At 47.6% G+C, this 19,208-nt stretch overlaps 2 protein-coding genes across 4 annotated transcripts in view; one reads left to right on the forward strand and one right to left on the reverse strand.

Annotated features, from left to right (window-relative positions):
• akirin2 (akirin 2) overlaps nt 1-4,587 on the reverse strand; it is a 5,504-nt gene extending 917 nt beyond the window's left edge. Inside the window, exons 1-5 of the mRNA XM_034302085.2 lie at nt 4,438-4,587; nt 3,081-3,265; nt 2,751-2,861; nt 1,661-1,810; nt 1,097-1,168 (exon numbers count right to left, since the gene is read on the reverse strand). Of these exons, the coding sequence (XP_034157976.2) occupies nt 1,097-1,168; nt 1,661-1,810; nt 2,751-2,861; nt 3,081-3,261 (514 nt within the window). The 5' untranslated portion in view covers nt 3,262-3,265; nt 4,438-4,587. The remainder of the gene's footprint in view (nt 1-1,096; nt 1,169-1,660; nt 1,811-2,750; nt 2,862-3,080; nt 3,266-4,437) is intronic.
• A 1,890-nt stretch (nt 4,588-6,477) lies between these two features.
• Nucleotides 6,478-15,042, forward strand: syncrip (synaptotagmin binding, cytoplasmic RNA interacting protein). Of its 3 annotated transcripts, none has more exons than XM_034302078.2 (12): nt 6,479-6,664; nt 7,598-7,757; nt 9,509-9,627; nt 9,751-9,858; nt 10,501-10,614; nt 11,086-11,262; nt 11,656-11,791; nt 11,888-12,093; nt 12,244-12,393; nt 12,535-12,656; nt 12,832-13,180; nt 14,590-15,042. In XM_034302078.2, the coding sequence occupies exons 2-12, from the start codon at nt 7,610-7,612 to the stop codon at nt 14,632-14,634; spliced, it is 1,674 nt and encodes a 557-aa protein (XP_034157969.1). In that variant the 5' UTR covers nt 6,479-6,664; nt 7,598-7,609; the 3' UTR covers nt 14,635-15,042. The 3 variants fall into 3 exon arrangements, with proteins under 3 accessions (XP_034157968.1, XP_034157969.1, XP_034157970.1); XM_034302079.2 differs by having other exon boundaries at nt 14,593-15,042; XM_034302077.2 differs by lacking the exon at nt 14,590-15,042 and having other exon boundaries at nt 6,478-6,664; nt 12,832-13,911.
• The last annotated feature ends 4,166 nt before the right edge of the window (nt 15,043-19,208 follow it).

Here is a 19,208-nt window from a genome sequence, read left to right on the forward strand (position 1 = left end):
GTTACTCTGTGTGTGTGTGTGTGTGTGTTCACATTCCAAACTGTACATTAGGGGTAGTGTACATGAGGCTGCCTACATGCTATTCTGAGTCACTATGAACACATTAACGCGGCGAGCTTCACCTGTGTTTCAGGTTCTGCTTCCATTCGCTCTCACACGCGCTCTCAAACATGCTCACACGCGCGCTCACACACACGCGCTCTCACACACACGCTCACACACACGCTCGCACGCTCACACGCGCTCTCACACGCACTCTCACACGCGCTCTCACACGCGCTCTCACACACGCGCTCACACACACGCACGCTCTCACACACGCTCTCACACACGCTCTCACACACGCTCTCACACACGCTCTCAAACATGCTCACACGCGCGCTCACACGCACTCACACGCGCTCTCACACACACGCTCACACACACGCTCACACGCTCTCTCGCACGCTCTCACGCACGCTCACACGCACGCTCTCACGCACGCTCTCACACACGCACGCTCTCACACACGCACGCTCTCACACACACGCTCTCACACACGCTCACACACACGCTCACACACACGCTCACACACACGCTCACACACACGCTCACACACACGCTCGCTCTCAGTCACATGCACACTCAGTCACACGCACGCTCAGTCACACGCACGCTCAGTCACACGCACGCTCGCACGCACGCTCGCACGCACACACTCTCACACACAATCACACACACTCTCACACATGCTCGCTCTCAGTCACACACACTCTCAGTCACACACACTCTCAGTCACACACACACACACTCTCAGTCACACACACACACACTCAGTCACACACACACTCAGTCACACACACACACACACACTCAGTCAGTCGCACTCACTCTCTGCTTATCCAGGATGAAATCTGATAGTGTGTGTGATATGCAAATCAGAACCTGTGTTTCCTGTTTCCTCTTTTATACCAAAATTGCAGGTAGATAAAATGTTATCAGTATCCAGAGTGTGTGAATGAAGAGTGTGTGAGTGTGTATGAGTGTGTGTGAGTGTGTGTGTGTGTGTGTGTGTGTGTGTGTGTGTGTGTGTGTGTAGTATCGTGCAGTAACTCACAGCTAGCAGGCTGCTCTCCAAATCTGCGCATGAGCTGATCATGAGTGAACTTCACAAACGTGTCATATTGTTCTGCACAGGAGAAAGAAACACACACACACACCACCATCATCATCATCATCATCATCATCATCACAGTTTACACACTCAGCTTTAACCCGGTTTAATAACCACAATGTCTATTTCAGACACAGAACTAAAACATGGCACTGGGCTGCGTCCCAAATCACTCTCTCTGCTCCCTTATTCCCTACACTGGAGCACTATGTAGTGCACTAACACACAGTACACTAGATCAGAGAGATGTTCACTTTCATCTACAGGGTTCTAGAGTGGAGAACCGTTACACTGGGCTCAGTCAGAACTCCACACTGATACAGTGTTAACAGCCAGAACATTCTAGAGACTCATCCACAGACTCTCCCTGTGCTCTGTGTGTGTGTGTGTGTGTGTGTGTGTGTGTGTGTGTGTGTGTGTTAGCTGTACTGGTTATGAGCAGCAGTGTGACGGAGCACAGCGCCCCCATGTGGAGACGTTGTTGTTGTTGTTGTTGTTGTTGTTTACCTGCGAGTTTAGAGGTGAGAGTTTCCTCGTACTCCTCTCGCACTTTCTCCTCTCGCTCCTTCAGCAGACGCTCACAGATCAAACCCACCTGCTTCAGACTGAACAACGGCTGCTCCCTTTTAGTGGGGGACAACGAGCCCACACACACACCTGACACACACACAAACACACACAGAGACACACAGCTGTAAGACTTCCAGGACTGGTGATTAGTGGTGTGTGTGATGGTGATTAGTGGTGTGTGTGATGGTGATGATGGTGATTAGTGGTGTGTGTGATGTGATTAGTGGTGTGTGTGTGATGATGGTGATTAGTGGTGTGTGTGTGTGTGTGATGATGGTGATTAGTGGTGTGTGTGATGTGAGTAGTGGTGTGTGTGATGTGATTAGTGGTGTGTGTGAGATGATGGTGATTAGTGGTGTGTGTGATGTGATTAGTGGTGTGTGTGATGTGATTAGTGGTGTGCGTGATGATGGTGATTAGTGGTGTGTGTGAGATGATGGTGATTAGTGGTGTGTGTGAGATGATGGTGATTAGTGGTGTGTGTGATGATGGTGATTAGTGGTGTGTGTGAGATGATGGTGATTAGTGGTGTGTGTGTGATGATGGTGATTAGTGGTGTGTGTGTGATGTGAGTAGTGGTGTGTGTGTGTGATGGTGATTAGTGGTGTGTGTGTGTGATGTGAGTAGTGGTGTGTGTGATGGTGATTAGTGGTGTGTGTGTGTGATGTGAGTAGTGGTGTGTGTGTGATGTGAGTAGTGGTGTGTGTGTGATGCTGATTAGTGGTGTGTGTGTGATGGTGATTAGTGGTGTGTGTGTGTGATGTGATTAGTGGTGGTGTGTGTGATGGTGATTAGTGGTGTGTGTGTGTGATGTGAGTAGTGGTGTGTGTGATGTGAGTAGTGGTGTGTGTGTGTGATGTGAGTAGTGGTGTGTGTGATGTGATTAGTGGTGTGTGTGTGATGGTGATTAGTGGTGTGTGTGTGTGATGTGAGTAGTGGTGTGTGTGATGTGAGTAGTGGTGTGTGTGTGATGGTGATTAGTGGTGTGTGTGTGTGATGTGATTAGTGGTGGTGTGTGATTAGTTACCGGGGATGGATGAGCTGGGCTGAGGGTCGATAGGGGAATCTGTGAAACTGTTCTCCAGGTGTCTTCTCTTCATGCGTTTATATTCTTGTTTAATGTTGTGCAGAATTTGTTCTGAGGAGACAAAATGAATCACACACACACGCACGAACACACACACGAACACACACACACACGAACACACACACACACGAACACACATGCACACTTCATGATGCTGCGGTTGCTTAGAGAAGACAGGTCTGTGACGGTGTAAGGTGACAATGGCACTAACTGTGAAATGAGCAGACCTGACACGGTGCGCTATATTAGTGTGTGTGCGGTGTGTCTCACCTGGAGTGGGCGCGGTGTTCACCTGGCTGAAAGGTGAGGGTTCGAGGCGCAGGTATTTCCGCGGGGAGGAGGAGGAGGAGGAGGAAGGAGACACCGGGGCACAGCGTCTTCTCTTCGGGGAGTTCTGATTCATCACCGGGTCGAACTCCAGAGAGCGCTTCAGAGTGGCTCCACACGCCATCACACTGATTCACAACACAGAGCACCGTCACAAGGCCTGTCTCACCGCCCGCCTGTCTCACCGCCCGCCTGTCTCTCCATCCGCCTGTCTCACTGTCTGCCTGTCTCACCGCCCGCCTGTCTCTCCATCCGCCTGTCTCACTGCCCGCCTGTCTCACTGCCCGCCTGTCTTTCCGTTCGCCTGTCTCACCGTCCGCCTGTCTCACCGCCCGCCTGTCTCACCGCTTGCCTGTCTCTCCATCCGCCTGTCTCACCGCCCGCCTGTCTCACCGCCCGCCTGTCTCACCGCCCGCCTGTCTCACCGCCCGCCTGTCTCTCCGCCCGCCTGTCTCACTGCTTGCCTGTCTCTCCGTTCGCCTGTCTCACTGTCTGCCTGTCTCACTGTCTGCCTGTCTCTCCGCCCGTCTGTCTCACTGCTTGCCTGTCTCTCCGTTCGCCTGTCTCACCGTCTGCCTGTCTCACCGCCCGTCTGTCTCACCGCCCGTCTGTCTCACCGCCCGCCTGTCTCTCCGCCCGCCTGTCTCTCCGCCCGCCTGTCTCTCCGCCCGCCTGTCTGTCTCACCTCCCTCCTGTCTCTCTCACCTCCCTCCTGTCTCTCTCTCTCTCTCTCTCTCTCCTGTCTGCCTCACCTCCTCTCTGTTTCTCTGACCTAATGTCTGCCTGTCTCACCTCCCTCCTGTCTCTCTCTCTCTGTCTCTCCCTCTCCCGTCTCTCTCTCTCCTGTCTCTCTCTCTCCTATCTCTCTCTCTGTCTCTCCCTCTCCCGTCTCTCCCTCTCCCATCTCTCTCTCTCCCTCTCCTGTCTCTCTCCCCTGTCTGTCTCTCTGTCTCTCTCCCTCTCCTGTCTCTCTCTCTCTCTCTCTCTCTCTCTCTCTCTCCCTCTCCTGTCTCTCTCTCTCTCTCTCCTGTCTGTCTCTCTCCCTCTCCTGTCTCTCTCTCTCCTGTCTGTCTCTCTGTCTCTCTCTCACTCTCTCTGTCTCTCCCTCTCCTGTCTGTCTCTCTCTCCCTCTCTCTGTCTCTCTCTCAACACCGCCGCAGCACTAACAATAAACTTCACTTTAATCTGCTCTCACTTGGTGTTTTTCTCTCTAAAACCCGTCCTGAGGTAAACTACACCTTTCACCGCACTCCTAATCCTGACTATTAAACTTATAAACTTGTAAAAAGTAGCGGATTACCTCAGATTTAAACTCGGATCTCTCAGCTCTTCTCGCCGCTTAGCGTCTCCGGATTTTCACGAGTGGCTCCTGTGACCGGCCAAGCGAAAGCGAGGCAGTGCGCATGCGCGGCTACAGCGGTGGCTGTCGGGAGATGGCGTTTAAAGTCTCTTCGAGCGCGCTTATTAGCGGACATAAGAAACTACATTTCCCGTGCGCCACTGCGAGAGGATTTTTTTTTCTCTCTCCGGTTTAAATGCCTCCATTGGTGCGTTGGGTTTATTTGTGGGATTTAAAAAAAGCTGACAGGAAACAGCAGCGTTTAAACCCCAAAACTTCCTGTTCAACGATTCTTTCATGTTTTATTCCATTAAAAGCGAAAGTAAATGAACTATTCAGACTATTTAGAGACAAACTAATAAATATTTATGGAGTGAGATAACTGAACAGGTTAGTTGTGTAATTACTGAGTGACTGGCTAAGAAAGATTTCATTCATCCAAACAAACAAACAAACAAACAAACAAACACATTTTTTACTAGTGTTACATTTTAAGAGAGACGTGCGTTATGAAACTATTCAAAAATCAGAACAGAATAATAACAATAATGTAAGAGAATAATAATAATAATAATACAGTGAGATTAAACAAAGCATATGCTACTTTTGCAAAAACAAAACAAAAACTTAAATACAGGAAAATAAAACTTACAGTCAAGAAAGTTTCATTCAAACTTAATCAGGAGTTAATTAAAATGAGTAATACTGAGGCCTTGTTTTTATCTGAAACTGAGATAAAAGTGTGTGTGTGTGTGTGTGTTCAGTAATGTTGAGGACGTGTGTGTGTGTGTGTTCAGTAATGTTGTGTGTGTGTGTGTGTGTGTTCAGTAATGTTGAGGACGTGTGTGTGTGTGTGTTCAGTAATGTTGTGTGTGTGTGTGTGTGTTCAGTAATATTAAGTATGTGTGTGTTCAGTAGAGTGTGTGTTCAGTAATATCGAGGACATGTGTGTGTGTTCAGTAATGTTGAGTATGTGTGTGTTCAGTAGTGTGTGTTCAGTAATGTCGAGGACATGTGTGTGTGTGTGTTCAGTAATGTTGTGTGTGTGTGTGTGTGTGTTCAGTAATATTGAGTATGTGTGTGTTCAGTAATGTCGAGGACATGTGTGTGTGTGTTCAGTAATGTTATGTGTGTGTCTGTGTGTGTGTGTTCAGTAATATTGAGTATGTGTGTGTTCAGTAGAGTGTGTGTTCAGTAATGTCGAGGACATGTGTGTGTGTTCAGTAATGTTGTGTGTGTGTGTGTGTGTGTGTGTGTGTGTTTGGTGTTGATCCTGAAGCACTAAAGTTGTAAGGTTTCTGAGTCGTCCTCTGACACACTCAGGTGGATCTTTATAGTAAATAAAGCAACGACACACAGCGTCCTGGTTTAACTGTAGTTAATAAACACGACTCTGTTTATAATCTGTTTATTATCTGTATATTATCCATTTATAATCTCTCATTATCACACGCAAGCTGCTAATAAAGCTAAAATAAACAGTATTTAAAACATGTTCAGTGTGAATGACACTACTGAAACCTCAATCTGTGTTTAATTACAATTTACACACATTATAATTACTCCGTGTTATTATTATTGTTGTTGTTGTTAATGTTGTTGTTAATGGGTTTAATACTGTTAATGTTGTTAATATTGTTGTTGTTTATGTTGTTGTTATTGTTGCTAATGTTGTTAATATTGTTGTTGTTTATGTTGTTGTTATTGTTGCTAATGTTGTTAATATTGTTATTGTTGTTAATATTGTTGTTATTGTTGTTATTGTTGCTAATGTTAATATTGTTATTGTTCTTAATACTGTTAATATTGTTGTTGTTGTGTTGTTATTGTTGTTGTTAATATTATTGTTGTTGTTAATATTATTGTTGTTTTGTTAATATTATTGTTGTTATTGTTGTTATTGTTGTTGTTGTTGCTAGCGCTGAGTAGCGGTTGTGAGGCATTCCCTTCCGGCTGTAAAAGCGCGCGCAGCCCGTGCTGGTGTGTGCGGGAAACCCCGCGGCGGTGTGTGAGGGAAGCCCCGCGTGAACACGGCCGCCATTTTGGTGTCTGATGACCAGCAGCCGCGGCGGTGCGGAGTCTGCAGACTCTCTCTCTCTCTCTCCTTTTAATATTTAACCACATTCTCCCCCTTTCCCTCTGAATTACACTCATCTGGCCTTCGCACCTTATCGTCCAGCACCGCAGGGTAAGTGTGTGTGTGTGTGTGTGTGTGTGTGTGTGTGTGTGTGTGTGTGTGTGTTTAAACACTCCGGCTTTGTTCGGCTTCAGTGTTTGGAAACAATGTGCAGCAGCCGGCTTCTGTAAAATGGACCCCGGGGCTAGCATTAGCGCGCTTAGCTAACGGAACACACCGGACTGAATTACATATTTATTAACCCTGCACCCTGCACGCGCTCTGCTCGCTGTGTATTATTTATATTCTTTAACATGGCGGTGTGAAATGTTGTGCATTAGCTCCTTAAGCTAAGCTAGCTCGGCTACATCACTAGCATAGCATGGCTAGTTCTGCTAGCTAGCAACTGTAACGCATTTCACTGTTTAATACACAACACACACTTTTCCCCACAGTTTCCTTCCTCAGACAGGTTATTAACCTTATATATGTAAACATATATAAATATAAATGCTCACTATGACTTATAATAATCTATAATAACGCGTTCTAGCTTCATTTAGCACAAACCTCGATTTGGGACGCGGCCCCTCAGGCACTGAAGGGTTAGTTGTTGACCTTTAGAGAGAGAGTGTGAGTGTGTGTGAGAGAGAGAGAGAGAGAGACCCTGTAGTGCACACTTCTGTATTTATTTCTGCTCTAACACTTCATATTTTTCTAGATTTGGGACACAGCCCGTCAGGGGTTGAGGGCTGGTCTGTGATGTTCAGTGAGGGATCAGTTGATTTGGGACACAGCCGATCGCTCAGAGATGATGAGATGATCAGCATGAGATGTTAATGTGTGATTGGAACACAGCCTGTAGGGAGCTTGGAGATGTTTTGTAGTGTTCAGCACTTTTTAGAGTTTAGTTTAGATCTCTGTTTGGGACACAGCTGTGTGTGTGTGTGTGTGAGCGCGTCTCGGTGATGCTGACCCTCTCTCCGCTCTGTTGCGTTTACGCAGATTTGTGACGTCATGGCATCGGATCACGTGAACGGGAACGGCACGGAGGAGCCCATGGACACGTCGTCCGCCGCCACACACTCAGAGAACTTCCAGTCTTTACTACAGGCCGGGTTACCACAGAAAGTCGCCGAGAAACTCGACGAAATCTACATCGCAGGTGAGAGAACGCCGCCATGACGCTCCCCCTCTATCTCTCTCTCCCCCTGTCTCTCTCTCCCCCTCTCTCTCTCTCACTCACTGCAGGTTAATTATAATAACGATACACACTCTGTAGTGTGACGAGGTTTTATTGTCTCACAGCTTCTTCTCGATTCCTAACACCACACCTGAACACCTGAGGGGGGGCGAGTGGGTTCCTGTGTGCAGCTGGAGAGTGAATGGAGGGATTAGTGTGTGTGTGAGTGTGTGTGTGAGTGTGTGTGTGAGTGTGTGTGTGAGTGTGTGTGTGAGTGTGTGTGTGAGTGTGTGTGTGAGTGTGTGAGTGTGTGTGAGTGTGTGTGAGTGTGTGTGAGTGTGTGAGTGTGTGTGTGTGTGTGAGTGTGTGTGTGAGTGTGAGTGTGTGTGTGAGTGTGTGAGGCCAGCTGGACTCTTAACCCCAACAATAGCAGCAGTATTAACGTGTGTACACACGCTGTTATTACACATCTATAACACGTTTATGTAGTGCTAGCTGTGATCATACACACTGCGTTACATCCTGAGGAGAGAAGAGAGTTTTCTTTTCTCACGCTACAGGTCATGTGACCTACTAATACTCGCTAGCCACGCCCCCTGCGATGATGAGAAGCAGGCAGCGTGTATTAAAATGAGGTGTGTGTGGTACACATGGAGTTTACAGTGTTAGTGGTGAAGACTCACTTTATACGTGTGAATCTATCAGTTACTACACACGTCCTCTGACTACTGAACACACACACACTCTCTCTCGCACACACACTCACACACACATGCACAAGCACCCGTACACCTGCATCACAGTGAGGAATCGTGGGTCACATGACCATCCTTTGGAGAGAGGATTTTAAAAAATGTTTGTGTGTGAGGACTCAGTGAGTGTGTGAGAGCGCATGCTTGCAAGCGTGTGTGTGTGTGTGCACGCGAGCATGAGTGAGTATGAGAGTGTGAGTGTGTGCGTGCAAGTGTGTGTGTGTGTGTGCGTGCCCTTGAGAGTGTGTATGAGTGCGAGCATGTGTGTGAGCGTGCGTGTGTGTGTATATATGAGAGCATGAGTGCGTGTGTGAGTGCGTGTGTGAGTGCGTGTGTGAGTGCGTGTGTGAGTGCGTGTGTGAGTGCGTGTGTGAGTGCGTGTGTGAGTGCGTGTGTGAGTGCGTGTGTGAGTGCGTGTGCGTGTATGTATATATGAGTGCGCGTGTGTGTGTATGAGAGTGTGTGTATGAGAGTGTGTGTATGAGAGTGTGTGTATGAGAGTGTGTGTATGAGAGTGTGTGTATGAGAGTGTGTGTATGAGAGTGTGTGTATGAGAGTGTGTGTGTGTGAGCGTGCGCGCATGTATATATGAGTGTGTGTGTGTATGAGAGTGTGTGTGTGTATGAGAGTGTGTGTGTGTGTGTGTGTGTGTGTGTGAGAGAGAGTGTGTGTGTGTGTGAGAGAGAGTGTGTGTGTGTGTGTGTGTGTGTGTGTGTGTGTGTGTGAGAGAGTGTGTGTGTGTGTGTGTGTGTGTGTGTGTGTGTGTATGAGAGTGTGTGTGTGTGTGTGCACCCCTTCGTCAGAGTGATGATAGCTGTGTGAACTCTCTCTCTGAGTGACTGCAGTCACACTGCTGTGTGCTGATCACATCTGACTGGACGAAGGGGTTCACCTCTGACATTAGCACCTGCTCTTCGCTCTCTTCACACTGTCTAACATACGTGTGTGTGTGTGTGTGTGTGTGTGTGTGTGTGTGTGTAGGCCTAGTAGCACACAGTGACCTGGACGAGAGAGCTATTGAAGCTCTGAAAGAGTTTAATGAAGAGGGAGCGCTCCAGGTTCTGCAGCAGTTTAAAGAGAGCGACCTGTCTCACGTGCAAGTAAGTGTGTGTGAGAGAGAGGAACTCCTGACCACACACACCCACACACACACACACACACACACTCATGACCCTGTCGGGGTTGCCTGAGAGCCTGTAGTGATGATGATTTGTGCGTTTCAGAATAAAAGTGCCTTCCTGTGTGGCGTGATGAAGACGTACAGGCAGAGAGAGAAACAGGGGACCAAAGTTACCGAATCCAGCAAAGGACCAGACGAAACCAAAATCAAAGTACGGACCATCCTCTGCTGCCTGTGTACACACACACACACACACACACACACACACACACACACACACTCATTAACACTGTTAGAGTCGTGTGTTAAACACTGCAGGACATTATCACACACACACACGCTGTAATGTTTCAGTAACACACACTGACGCCTCGTCCTGCACTCACTTCCTGGTAGAACCTTTACACCACAGCGCTGCTGAGTTCTGCGCTCCGATTGGTCAGAAGGTTTATGTTACGTTCTAATACGTTATCGTTTCTATAGTAACCGCTCGTTCACACGGACTCGTACAGCAGACGCTCCACTGATAATAAACAGATTTTTTTTATTTTTTAAATCGTCAATATGGTGAAGTTTTCTTAAGTTAAGGAGATGTGTATGGAAGGAGTCTCCAGTGTCAGAGGTGAAGCTGGAACTGTAAGTTTTGCGACGTCTTCAGGACAGAGGAGTTTACGCTTCTTTGCGGTTTCTCACTAACATGCGGAACAAGCTGCGTTTAGTTATTTATTGTTTTATTAACTTGAAGAGAGGGAAAATCGACTGTTTACTCACTAACTTGACTAACATTAACTGTAACTATAAATGGATAAAAAGTATGACGTGGGTTATGGAGTAACTCCTCGGTTCTGTGCAGGCTCTGCTCGAGAGAACCGGCTACACACTCGACGTCACCACAGGACAGAGGAAGTACGGAGGACCGCCACCAGAGTGTGTGTACACAGGCCCTCAGCCCTCCATCGGCACAGAGGTACCACACACACACACACACACACACACACACACACACTCATCACACACTCTCTCACACACGCACACACAGCTGTACTTTAGCTAAGACGTGATCTACACTAAGGCTTTCCACGTGATGACGTGTGTTCTGTCCTGGAGTAACGTGTGTTACGATGACAGCTCAACCGCTAAGATCTGACAGGATGGCCTCTGTTTGAACCCGAGTTTAAATATCACTGTGTGTGTGTGTGTGTGTGTGTGTGTGTGTGTGTGTGTGTGTTCCAGCCACAAGGTTAGGGAACAGGCCTTTAGCTTGGTGTTAACATCTCACATAAATTCTGTACAGGTTTAGTTTTAGACTTGGGATGTAGTCTGTAGGATATTCATTAGGAAAGTAGCTTAACTCTCTCTCTCTCTCTCTCTCTCTCTCTCTCTCTCTCTCTCCTCTCTCTCTCTCTCTCTCTCTCTCTCTCTGTGTGTGTGTGTGTAGATCTTCGTGGGGAAGATCCCGCGGGATCTGTTTGAGGATGAGCTGGTGCCACTGTTTGAGAAGGCGGGGCAGATTTGGGATCTGCGGCTGATGATGGATCCTCTGAGTGGCCTGAACCGAGGATACGCCTTCATCACGTTCTGCACTAAAGAGGCTGCGCAGGAGGCCGTAAAGCTGGTGAGTCACCTCACACGCACACACACACACACACACACACACACACACACATTACATTCACACACTACATTCACCTAATTACGGCTCTTCATTAACACCATAACTTCACTTTATCATCATGTGTGTTTGTTTATTTGTTTTACCTCCATTAATGTGAGGAATAGAACACTGGGGGGCATGCGGTGATAGGACAGTAATCAATGCTTTGGGCTGTTAGCATCCTGACGTTGATTATTTCCCTCTAGTTTTATTCCTCAATATTTTACCAGTGATGATGGTTTTTACTGTCACCTGTGAGAATTATTTTATATAATTCCAAACTCTAAGCTTGTAATGGAAGAGGAAAAGTCTTAACCTGTGTGTGTGTGTGTGTGTGTGTGTGTGTGTTATCAGTATAACAATCGCGAGATCCGCCCAGGGAAACACATCGGTGTGTGTATATCGGTGGCCAACAACCGCCTGTTTGTGGGTTCCATCCCCAAGAGCAAGACAAAAGAACAGATCCTTGAGGAATTCGCCAAAGTCACAGGTGAGCTGCCTCTCCCTCCGTCGTCTTTATCGCTGTGAGAACGTGTCGGTGTTCACGTGTCGGTGTTCACGTGACTAACGCTGATGTCCCCGTCAGAGGGTCTGAACGACGTGATCCTGTACACCCAGCCGGACGACAAGAAGAAGAACCGCGGGTTCTGTTTCCTGGAGTACGAGGACCATAAATCGGCGGCTCAGGCTCGGCGCAGGCTGATGAGCGGGAAGGTGAAGGTGTGGGGGACGCTGGTGACGGTGGAGTGGGCCGACCCCATCGAGGACCCCGACCCTGAGATCATGGCCAAGGTGAGGGGTCTGTCGTCATGGTAACAGAACCATCCGAACCTCATCATTCCTTACATATGTTATTTGACATCTCTCTCCTCTCTCTCTCTCTCTCTTGCTCTCTCTCTCTCCCTCACTCTCTCTCCCTCGCTCTCTTTCTCTCCCTCTCAGGTGAAGGTGCTGTTTGTGAGGAACCTGGCGAACAGCGTGACTGAGGACATCCTGGAGAAGGCGTTCGGTCAGTTTGGGAAGCTGGAGCGGGTGAAGAAGCTGAAAGACTACGCCTTCGTCCACTTTGAAGACCGGGATGGTGCCGTGAAGGTAACTCTCACCTGTAGAGTAAGGGCTCGTGTGGGCGGAGCCTGATTACCTGAGCGACAGATGGAGATGGTGCTGATGTTAACCTCGTGCTGGAGTTATTTGAGTTTACTGAGTGTGTGTGTGTGTGTGTGTGTTGTGCAGGCGCTGGATGAGATGAACGGGAAGGAGCTGGAGGGTGAAATGGTAGAGATCGTGTTTGCGAAGCCTCCTGATCAGAAGAGGAAAGAACGCAAAGCACAGAGACAAGCAGCCAAAACGCAAATGTAAGCTGTGTGTGTGTGTGTGTGTGTGTGTGTGTGAGAGTGTGTGTGTGTGTGAGAGTGTGAGAGAGAGAGATACATCACATGAGTTCATACACACACACTGAGAGCTGTGTTTACGCATCCTCGCTCTTTCCACCTGTGTTACAGTGTGTGATTTTGCTCCTCCCCTTTACAGGTATGATGAGTATTACTACTACGGCCCCCCTCACGTGCCTCCACCCCCTCCCAGAGGGCGTGGCAGGGGCGGAGCCCGAGGCGGCTATTCATACCCTCCTGATTATTACGGTTATGAAGATTACTACGACTACTATGGTTACGATTACCATGGTTACCGCGGCGGCTACGAAGAGCCCTACTACGGCTACGACGAGTTCCAGGGGCGGAGCCAGCGTGGACCACGGGGCGGACCCAGAGGGGGCCGTGGGGCGGGGCCTCCACGAGGCAGGGCTGGCTTTCCCCAGCGTGGAGGCGCAGGAGCGGCCGGAGGAGGCGGAGCAAGGAGGAGAGGAGGCGGGGTTCGAGGGGTACGTGGCCGCGGTGGGAATGTAGGAGGCAAACGCAAAGCCGATGGCTACAGCCAGCCCGATTCCAAACGCCGGCAGATTAATAATAATAATTATAACAGTAATCAGAACTGGGGCTCGCAGCCGATCGCGCAGCAGCCGCTGCACGGTGCCGATAGTTACGGCTACAAATCTGACCAGGAGTTTTATCAGGATTCGTTTGGCCAGCAGTGGAAGTAGACCAAACGTAGGGCTTTGCTTTTGGTTTTATTTTTTTCTCTCTTTTTTTGATTGGGCTCCATATAAAACATGTCAAGCTTTCAAAACATGCTTCTTCTTGTACATATTTTTTTAAAGCTCCACTTGGACTTCCTGTCACACTCCTTCCACACACTGGGTTATGTTTTATTTTGTAATTTGTTTTACAATCAAGTCCTACCTTTTAATCAAATTTGGAGGAAAAAAAAAGATATAAACCTATAATACAATGTGCTGCATCTTGTCTATTGGCTATTTCATGTATGTTTCTATAGCAGGTTTTTGGTCTTCATGTTTTAAGTAGGAACACAAACGAGAAAAAAAACAAAAGATGCAAACCAAAAGAAAACAAAAAATTTGCTCTTTGTATGTTAATGCTAGTAAAATTAGCGTGTCTTGTTTTCTTTACATTTTGGCTTGTAATCCTTTTGCTGTCTGTCTGCTGCTCTAAATAAAAACATACACGCATAACCGTGTACAAAACTCAACCAAAACGGATTGTGTTTCAAATTCATGTTTCGGCAAAAAAAAAAAAAGAAGTCAAAAAAAACCCCACAAAACCCTCTTTCCTCAAATTTCTTTGCAAATTTTGACCAAAGCGCCTTGTGGATGAAAAGGACGTCAGGTTTGCCTACATTAGCCTGTCTGTCTCTCTCTCTGTCTCTCTGCATGCCTCAGTTTTCTGTACGTCTTTCCACTCGCACATGTCATCATGTCACTCGCTCCCCGAGCCCCGAGTGTGATCGTGGTGCTGTATGGAGGGTGTTCTGTTACACAACTTCCCTCTCCATGATGCCTAAAAATGCACGTTCTGCCCCAAATTCTCCTCACGATTGAGCCACAGGAGTAATCCATGTCCTGCATGATCCCTCTCTCCGTGTTTCCTCTGCGTCTTTGGGCTCATTTTTCCTCTCACTGTTTCCCTGCTGCTGTTAACTGGGGGGTGCAGTGCTGCTGGTGTCCAGCAGGGGGCAGAGAGCGCTGCGAGAGCCGTGCATGCTCATTAGCGCAGTTTCACTGACTGACTGACTGAGTGCTCTTAATAGTCTAGTGTTTCTGTGTTCATGTTTATGTACTCAGCTGATCTGTGTGTGTGTGTGTGTGTGTGTGTGTGTGTGTGTGTTCGTTCATGAACGTGGATCTAATCGTTCTTCCTCTTGTCACCTGACTAGCAGGGAAAGGCCTCGAGAGCGGCGCTGACAAACCCCTCTGAGTGAAGAGCGGCTCGTTAAAGCGCAGCTTCCTCTCAGACGACGCCGGAGGACACGGCGGTAAGATGCACTTCCTGCCGTCCAAGTCCTACTTCCTGCCTTACAGGAGACAAAAAAACTGCCACCTACACACACCATGAGCCATGAGTTCACTTTAACGCTTCCTCTGTCTGAAACAGTGCCCTGTTCACTACACCCTGCACACCCTGCGCACGATGAGCACGCCACTGTGGGCGTGTCCCAAACCACCTGCCCTATACACTATATAGCTACAATTAGTCCACTGTGGGCGTGTCCCAAACCACCTGCCCTGTACACTATATAGCTACAATTAGTCCACTGTGGGCGTGTCCCAAACCACCTGCCCTGTACACTATATAGCTACAATTAGTCCACTGTGGGCGTGTCCCAAACCACCTGCCCTGTACACTATATAGGCTACAGTTAGTCCACTGTGGGCGTGTCCCAAACCACCTGCCCTATACACTATATAGGCTACAGTTAGTCCACTGTGGGCGTGTCCCAAACCACCTGCCCTGTACACTATATAGGCTACAGTTAGTCCACTGTGGGCGTGTCCCAAACCACCTGCCCTGTACACTATATAGCTACAGTTAGTCCACTGTGGGCGTGTCCCAAACCACCTGCCCTGTACACTATATAGGCTACAGTTAGTCCACTGTGGGCGTGTCCCAAACCACCTGCCCTGTACACTGTATAGGCTACAGTTAGTCCACTGTGGGCGTGTCCCAAACCACCTGCCCTATACACTATATAGGCTACAGTTAGTCCACTGTGGGCGTGTCCCAAACCAACCTGCCCTGTACACTGTATAGGCTACAGTTAGTCCACTGTGGGCGTGTCCCAAACCAACCTGCCCTGTACACTGTATAGGCTACAGTTAGTCCACTGTGGGCGTGTCCCAAACCAACCTGCCCTGTACACTATATAGGCTACAGTTAGTCCATTGTGGGCGTGTCCCAAACCAACCTGCCCTGTACACTATATAGGCTACAGTTAGTCCACTGTGGGCGTGTCCCAAACCAACCTGCCCTGTACACTATATAGGCTACAGTTAGTCCACTGTGGGCGTGTCCCAAACCAACCTGCCCTGTACACTATATAGGCTACAGTTAGTCCACTGTGGGCGTGTCCCAAACCACCTGCCCTATACACTATATAGGCTACAGTTAGTCCACTGTGGGCGTGTCCCAAACCACCTGCCCTATACACTATATAGGTACAATTAGTCCACTGTGGGCGTGTCCCAAACCACCTGCCCTGTACACTATATAGGCTACAGTTAGTCCACTGTGGGCGTGTCCCAAACCACCTGCCCTATACACTATATAGGCTACAGTTAGTCCACTGTGGGCGTGTCCCAAACCACCTGCCCTGTACACTATATAGCTACAATTAGTCCACTGTGGGCGTGTCCCAAACCACCTGCCCTGTACACTATATAGGCTACAGTTAGTCCACTGTGGGCGTGTCCCAAACCACCTGCCCTATACACTATATAGGCTACAGTTAGTCCACTGTGGGCGTGTCCCAAACCACCTGCCCTATACACTATATAGGCTACAGTTAGTCCACTGTGGGCGTGTCCCAAACCACCTGCCCTATACACTATATAGGCTACAGTTAGTCCACTGTGGGCGTGTCCCAAACCACCTGCCCTGTACACTATATAGCTACAATTAGTCCACTGTGGGCGTGTCCCAAACCACCTGCCCTGTACACTATATAGGCTACAGTTAGTCCACTGTGGGCATGTCCCAAACCACCTGCCCTATACACTATATAGGCTACAGTTAGTCCACTGTGGGCGTGTCCCAAACCACCTGCCCTATACACTATATAGGCTACAGTTAGTCCACTGTGGGCGTGTCCCAAACCACCTGCCCTGTACACTATATAGCTACAATTAGTCCACTGTGGGCGTGTCCCAAACCACCTGCCCTGTACACTATATAGGCTACAGTTAGTCCACTGTGGGCATGTCCCAAACCACCTGCCCTATACACTATATAGGCTACAGTTAGTCCACTGTGGGCGTGTCCCAAACCACCTGCCCTATACACTATATAGGCCAGCACTGGGACACACTCCACTGGACTAATGGTGGCCTATATAGTGGATAGGGTGTGTGGTGACACGTGGTGGTTTGGGACACGCCCTATACACTATGTAGGCCACTATCAGTCCACTGTGGCTGTGAACACTAAGCTGTTGTAATGTTCTGTGGCAGAGAAGTGCACTATGTATGTGCACTCTGTAGTGAGCAGGGTGCTGTTTCAGACGTGTTGGTTGTGTTTAATTCCCCCAAAGAGCTGAGCTGAGGCGTGTATCTCGTTCTGTAAATAAATCTTTTGCACTATGTATGTTTTTTTTTTTTTCTTTTAAATATATATAAATTGTGTGTTTACTGCAGATCTCCATGTTAGTGCTCTAGATAGAAAGTGTGCACTATAGTCTGTGAACAGATGAGTGTGTGTGTGAGAGAGAGAGAGAGTGTGTGTGTGTGAGAGAGAGAGAGAGTGTGTGTGTGAGAGAGAGAGAGTGTGTGTGTGTGAGAGAGAGTGTGTGTGTGTGTGAGAGAGAGTGTGTGTGTGTGTGAGAGAGAGAGTGTGTGTGTGTGAGAGAGAGAGAGAGTGTGTGTGTGTGTGTGTGTGTGTGTGTGTGAGAGAGAGAGAGAGTGTGTGTGTGTGTGAGTGTGTGAGAGAGAGTGTGTGTGTGTGTGTTCTGTCTGCGGCTCTGACATGGAGATCTGCGCTCTTTTAAAGGCATCATGTCGGTTGTTTTTTTTGTTGTTTTGTTTTAATTTGTAATGTTGTGATATTGTTTAAGGTCTTAGGTGGCCTAAGCGGTGTAAAGCGGTTCTGTTGAGAACCTGGTTTTATGTTTCTGATGAATTGTGTGACGGTGTTTTATCTACCTCAGTGTGGAGGTCATGTACAGACACTTTACTGAGCACACGGGGCTTTTCTACCGTTTTATAAGCGTTATTTATGCACAGGGACGACGGCCTGCCATCTGTCTGCTGTATTATCGTTCTGTTAGAGCGCCATCGTCCCCTGCCCGAGCGAGAGTGTGTGTGTGTGTGTGTGTGTGTGTGTGTATGTGTGTGTGAGAGAGAAACTCGGACGTCGAGTCTAAACACGCCTGGCCTTGGTCTCCTCTCGGAGCGTGTCGTTTGTATTATAGTCATATTTTTGGATAAAGCTTTAGTGGCAGGTTTGTCATACACAAACTGAGTAGTAACTTTTTTAAACACAATGACTTCCTGTTCCTGTTTTTGTTTATTTGTTTGTTTGTTTGTTTGTTTAGCAGGGTGCTTAATTAGACATGCACAACTGGCACCATGTTAAGGGTAAGTTCAGCATCAGGACACACACCGAGTGATCACCTGGTGCCACCAGGGGGCAGCAGAGTGCTCAGCACCTTATCATTAACACTAGCCTGGTTACTAACCATCCTACTCGTTACGCACTCGTTACACAGCAGACAGGAAGTGATGTCTGTAACCCGGAAGTTCACTGTGTGTGATGTCATTATGCTGGATTTATATACAGGTGCCTCTTTTTTTATTTCATGTTTAATAAATCTACAGCCATGTCGATTCTGGGGTGTGTTAGCGTAGCATTGTTAGCGCACATGCTAGTGTGTTCCAGGTTTAACAGGGTGAAACAGGAAACTATGAGGACTTTCTGTTAGACTGCCTTTATTTTACTGTCTTTATTTTATTTAAAGATGTCACAAAGTTGAAATGAACTGTTGACTCTTGGTGCTTTGCTTTTTTTTTTTTTAAGTTTTTTTTTTTTTTAAGTTTTTTTTTACACATAATTGCAAATAAAATGTTTTATACTGGAAAAGTGGTTTGGGTTTATTTGTACAGTTATGAGGTGTAGCTTAGCTGCAGCTAGCTATTTCAAAATGTCAAAGAAACACGTCCAGTAACGTGAATGCCTGAATGCTAATGCAGGAGGAGGAGCTTTCCGAACTGACAGATGTGATGTAAACAAGGTAAACCTGCTGCACTGGCCAATGACTGCATGAGCTGCTTTCCCCTCCCACAACTGGCTCCACCCACTGACTTCGCTTTGCCTTTTACGTGCCGTGTGGGCGTGGCCTTTCCAGCACTTCATTAATTTCCATGAGAAACCGCAGTAGCTATATGTAGCTTATTAAGCTAATTACTTAAAGACAAACTAAATAACACGCTAATTAGTGTGAAAGTCAGTTGTGTGATTTACGTTGCAGCTTTGTACTAGCGTACTAATCTTTGTGCTGAGATTAGCAAACTGAGCTAACTACCAACGATCTCTGTGACAATCAATAATCCATTTTTCTTCCATTTTTAAGTTGTGAGCGGGGAACTGAAGAAATGTCGGACTGCAGGTGGCATAGCGCTGGACCACAAAATAATTTTAAAAAATCCGCAAAATAATCCACAAAATCTCAGTGCAAATGTCACTGCAGTCTCGGTTTCTGTAGAAAAAGGATGATTCCGTGTCACTTTGTCTTTGGCTCGTGTAAATTAAATAATTAGTGGAGTCCTCTGTGTGTGTGTAATTATT

This window comes from Pangasianodon hypophthalmus, chromosome 30 (assembly GCF_027358585.1).
Source record: "Pangasianodon hypophthalmus isolate fPanHyp1 chromosome 30, fPanHyp1.pri, whole genome shotgun sequence".
Taxonomy (NCBI): Eukaryota; Metazoa; Chordata; class Actinopteri; order Siluriformes; family Pangasiidae; genus Pangasianodon; species Pangasianodon hypophthalmus.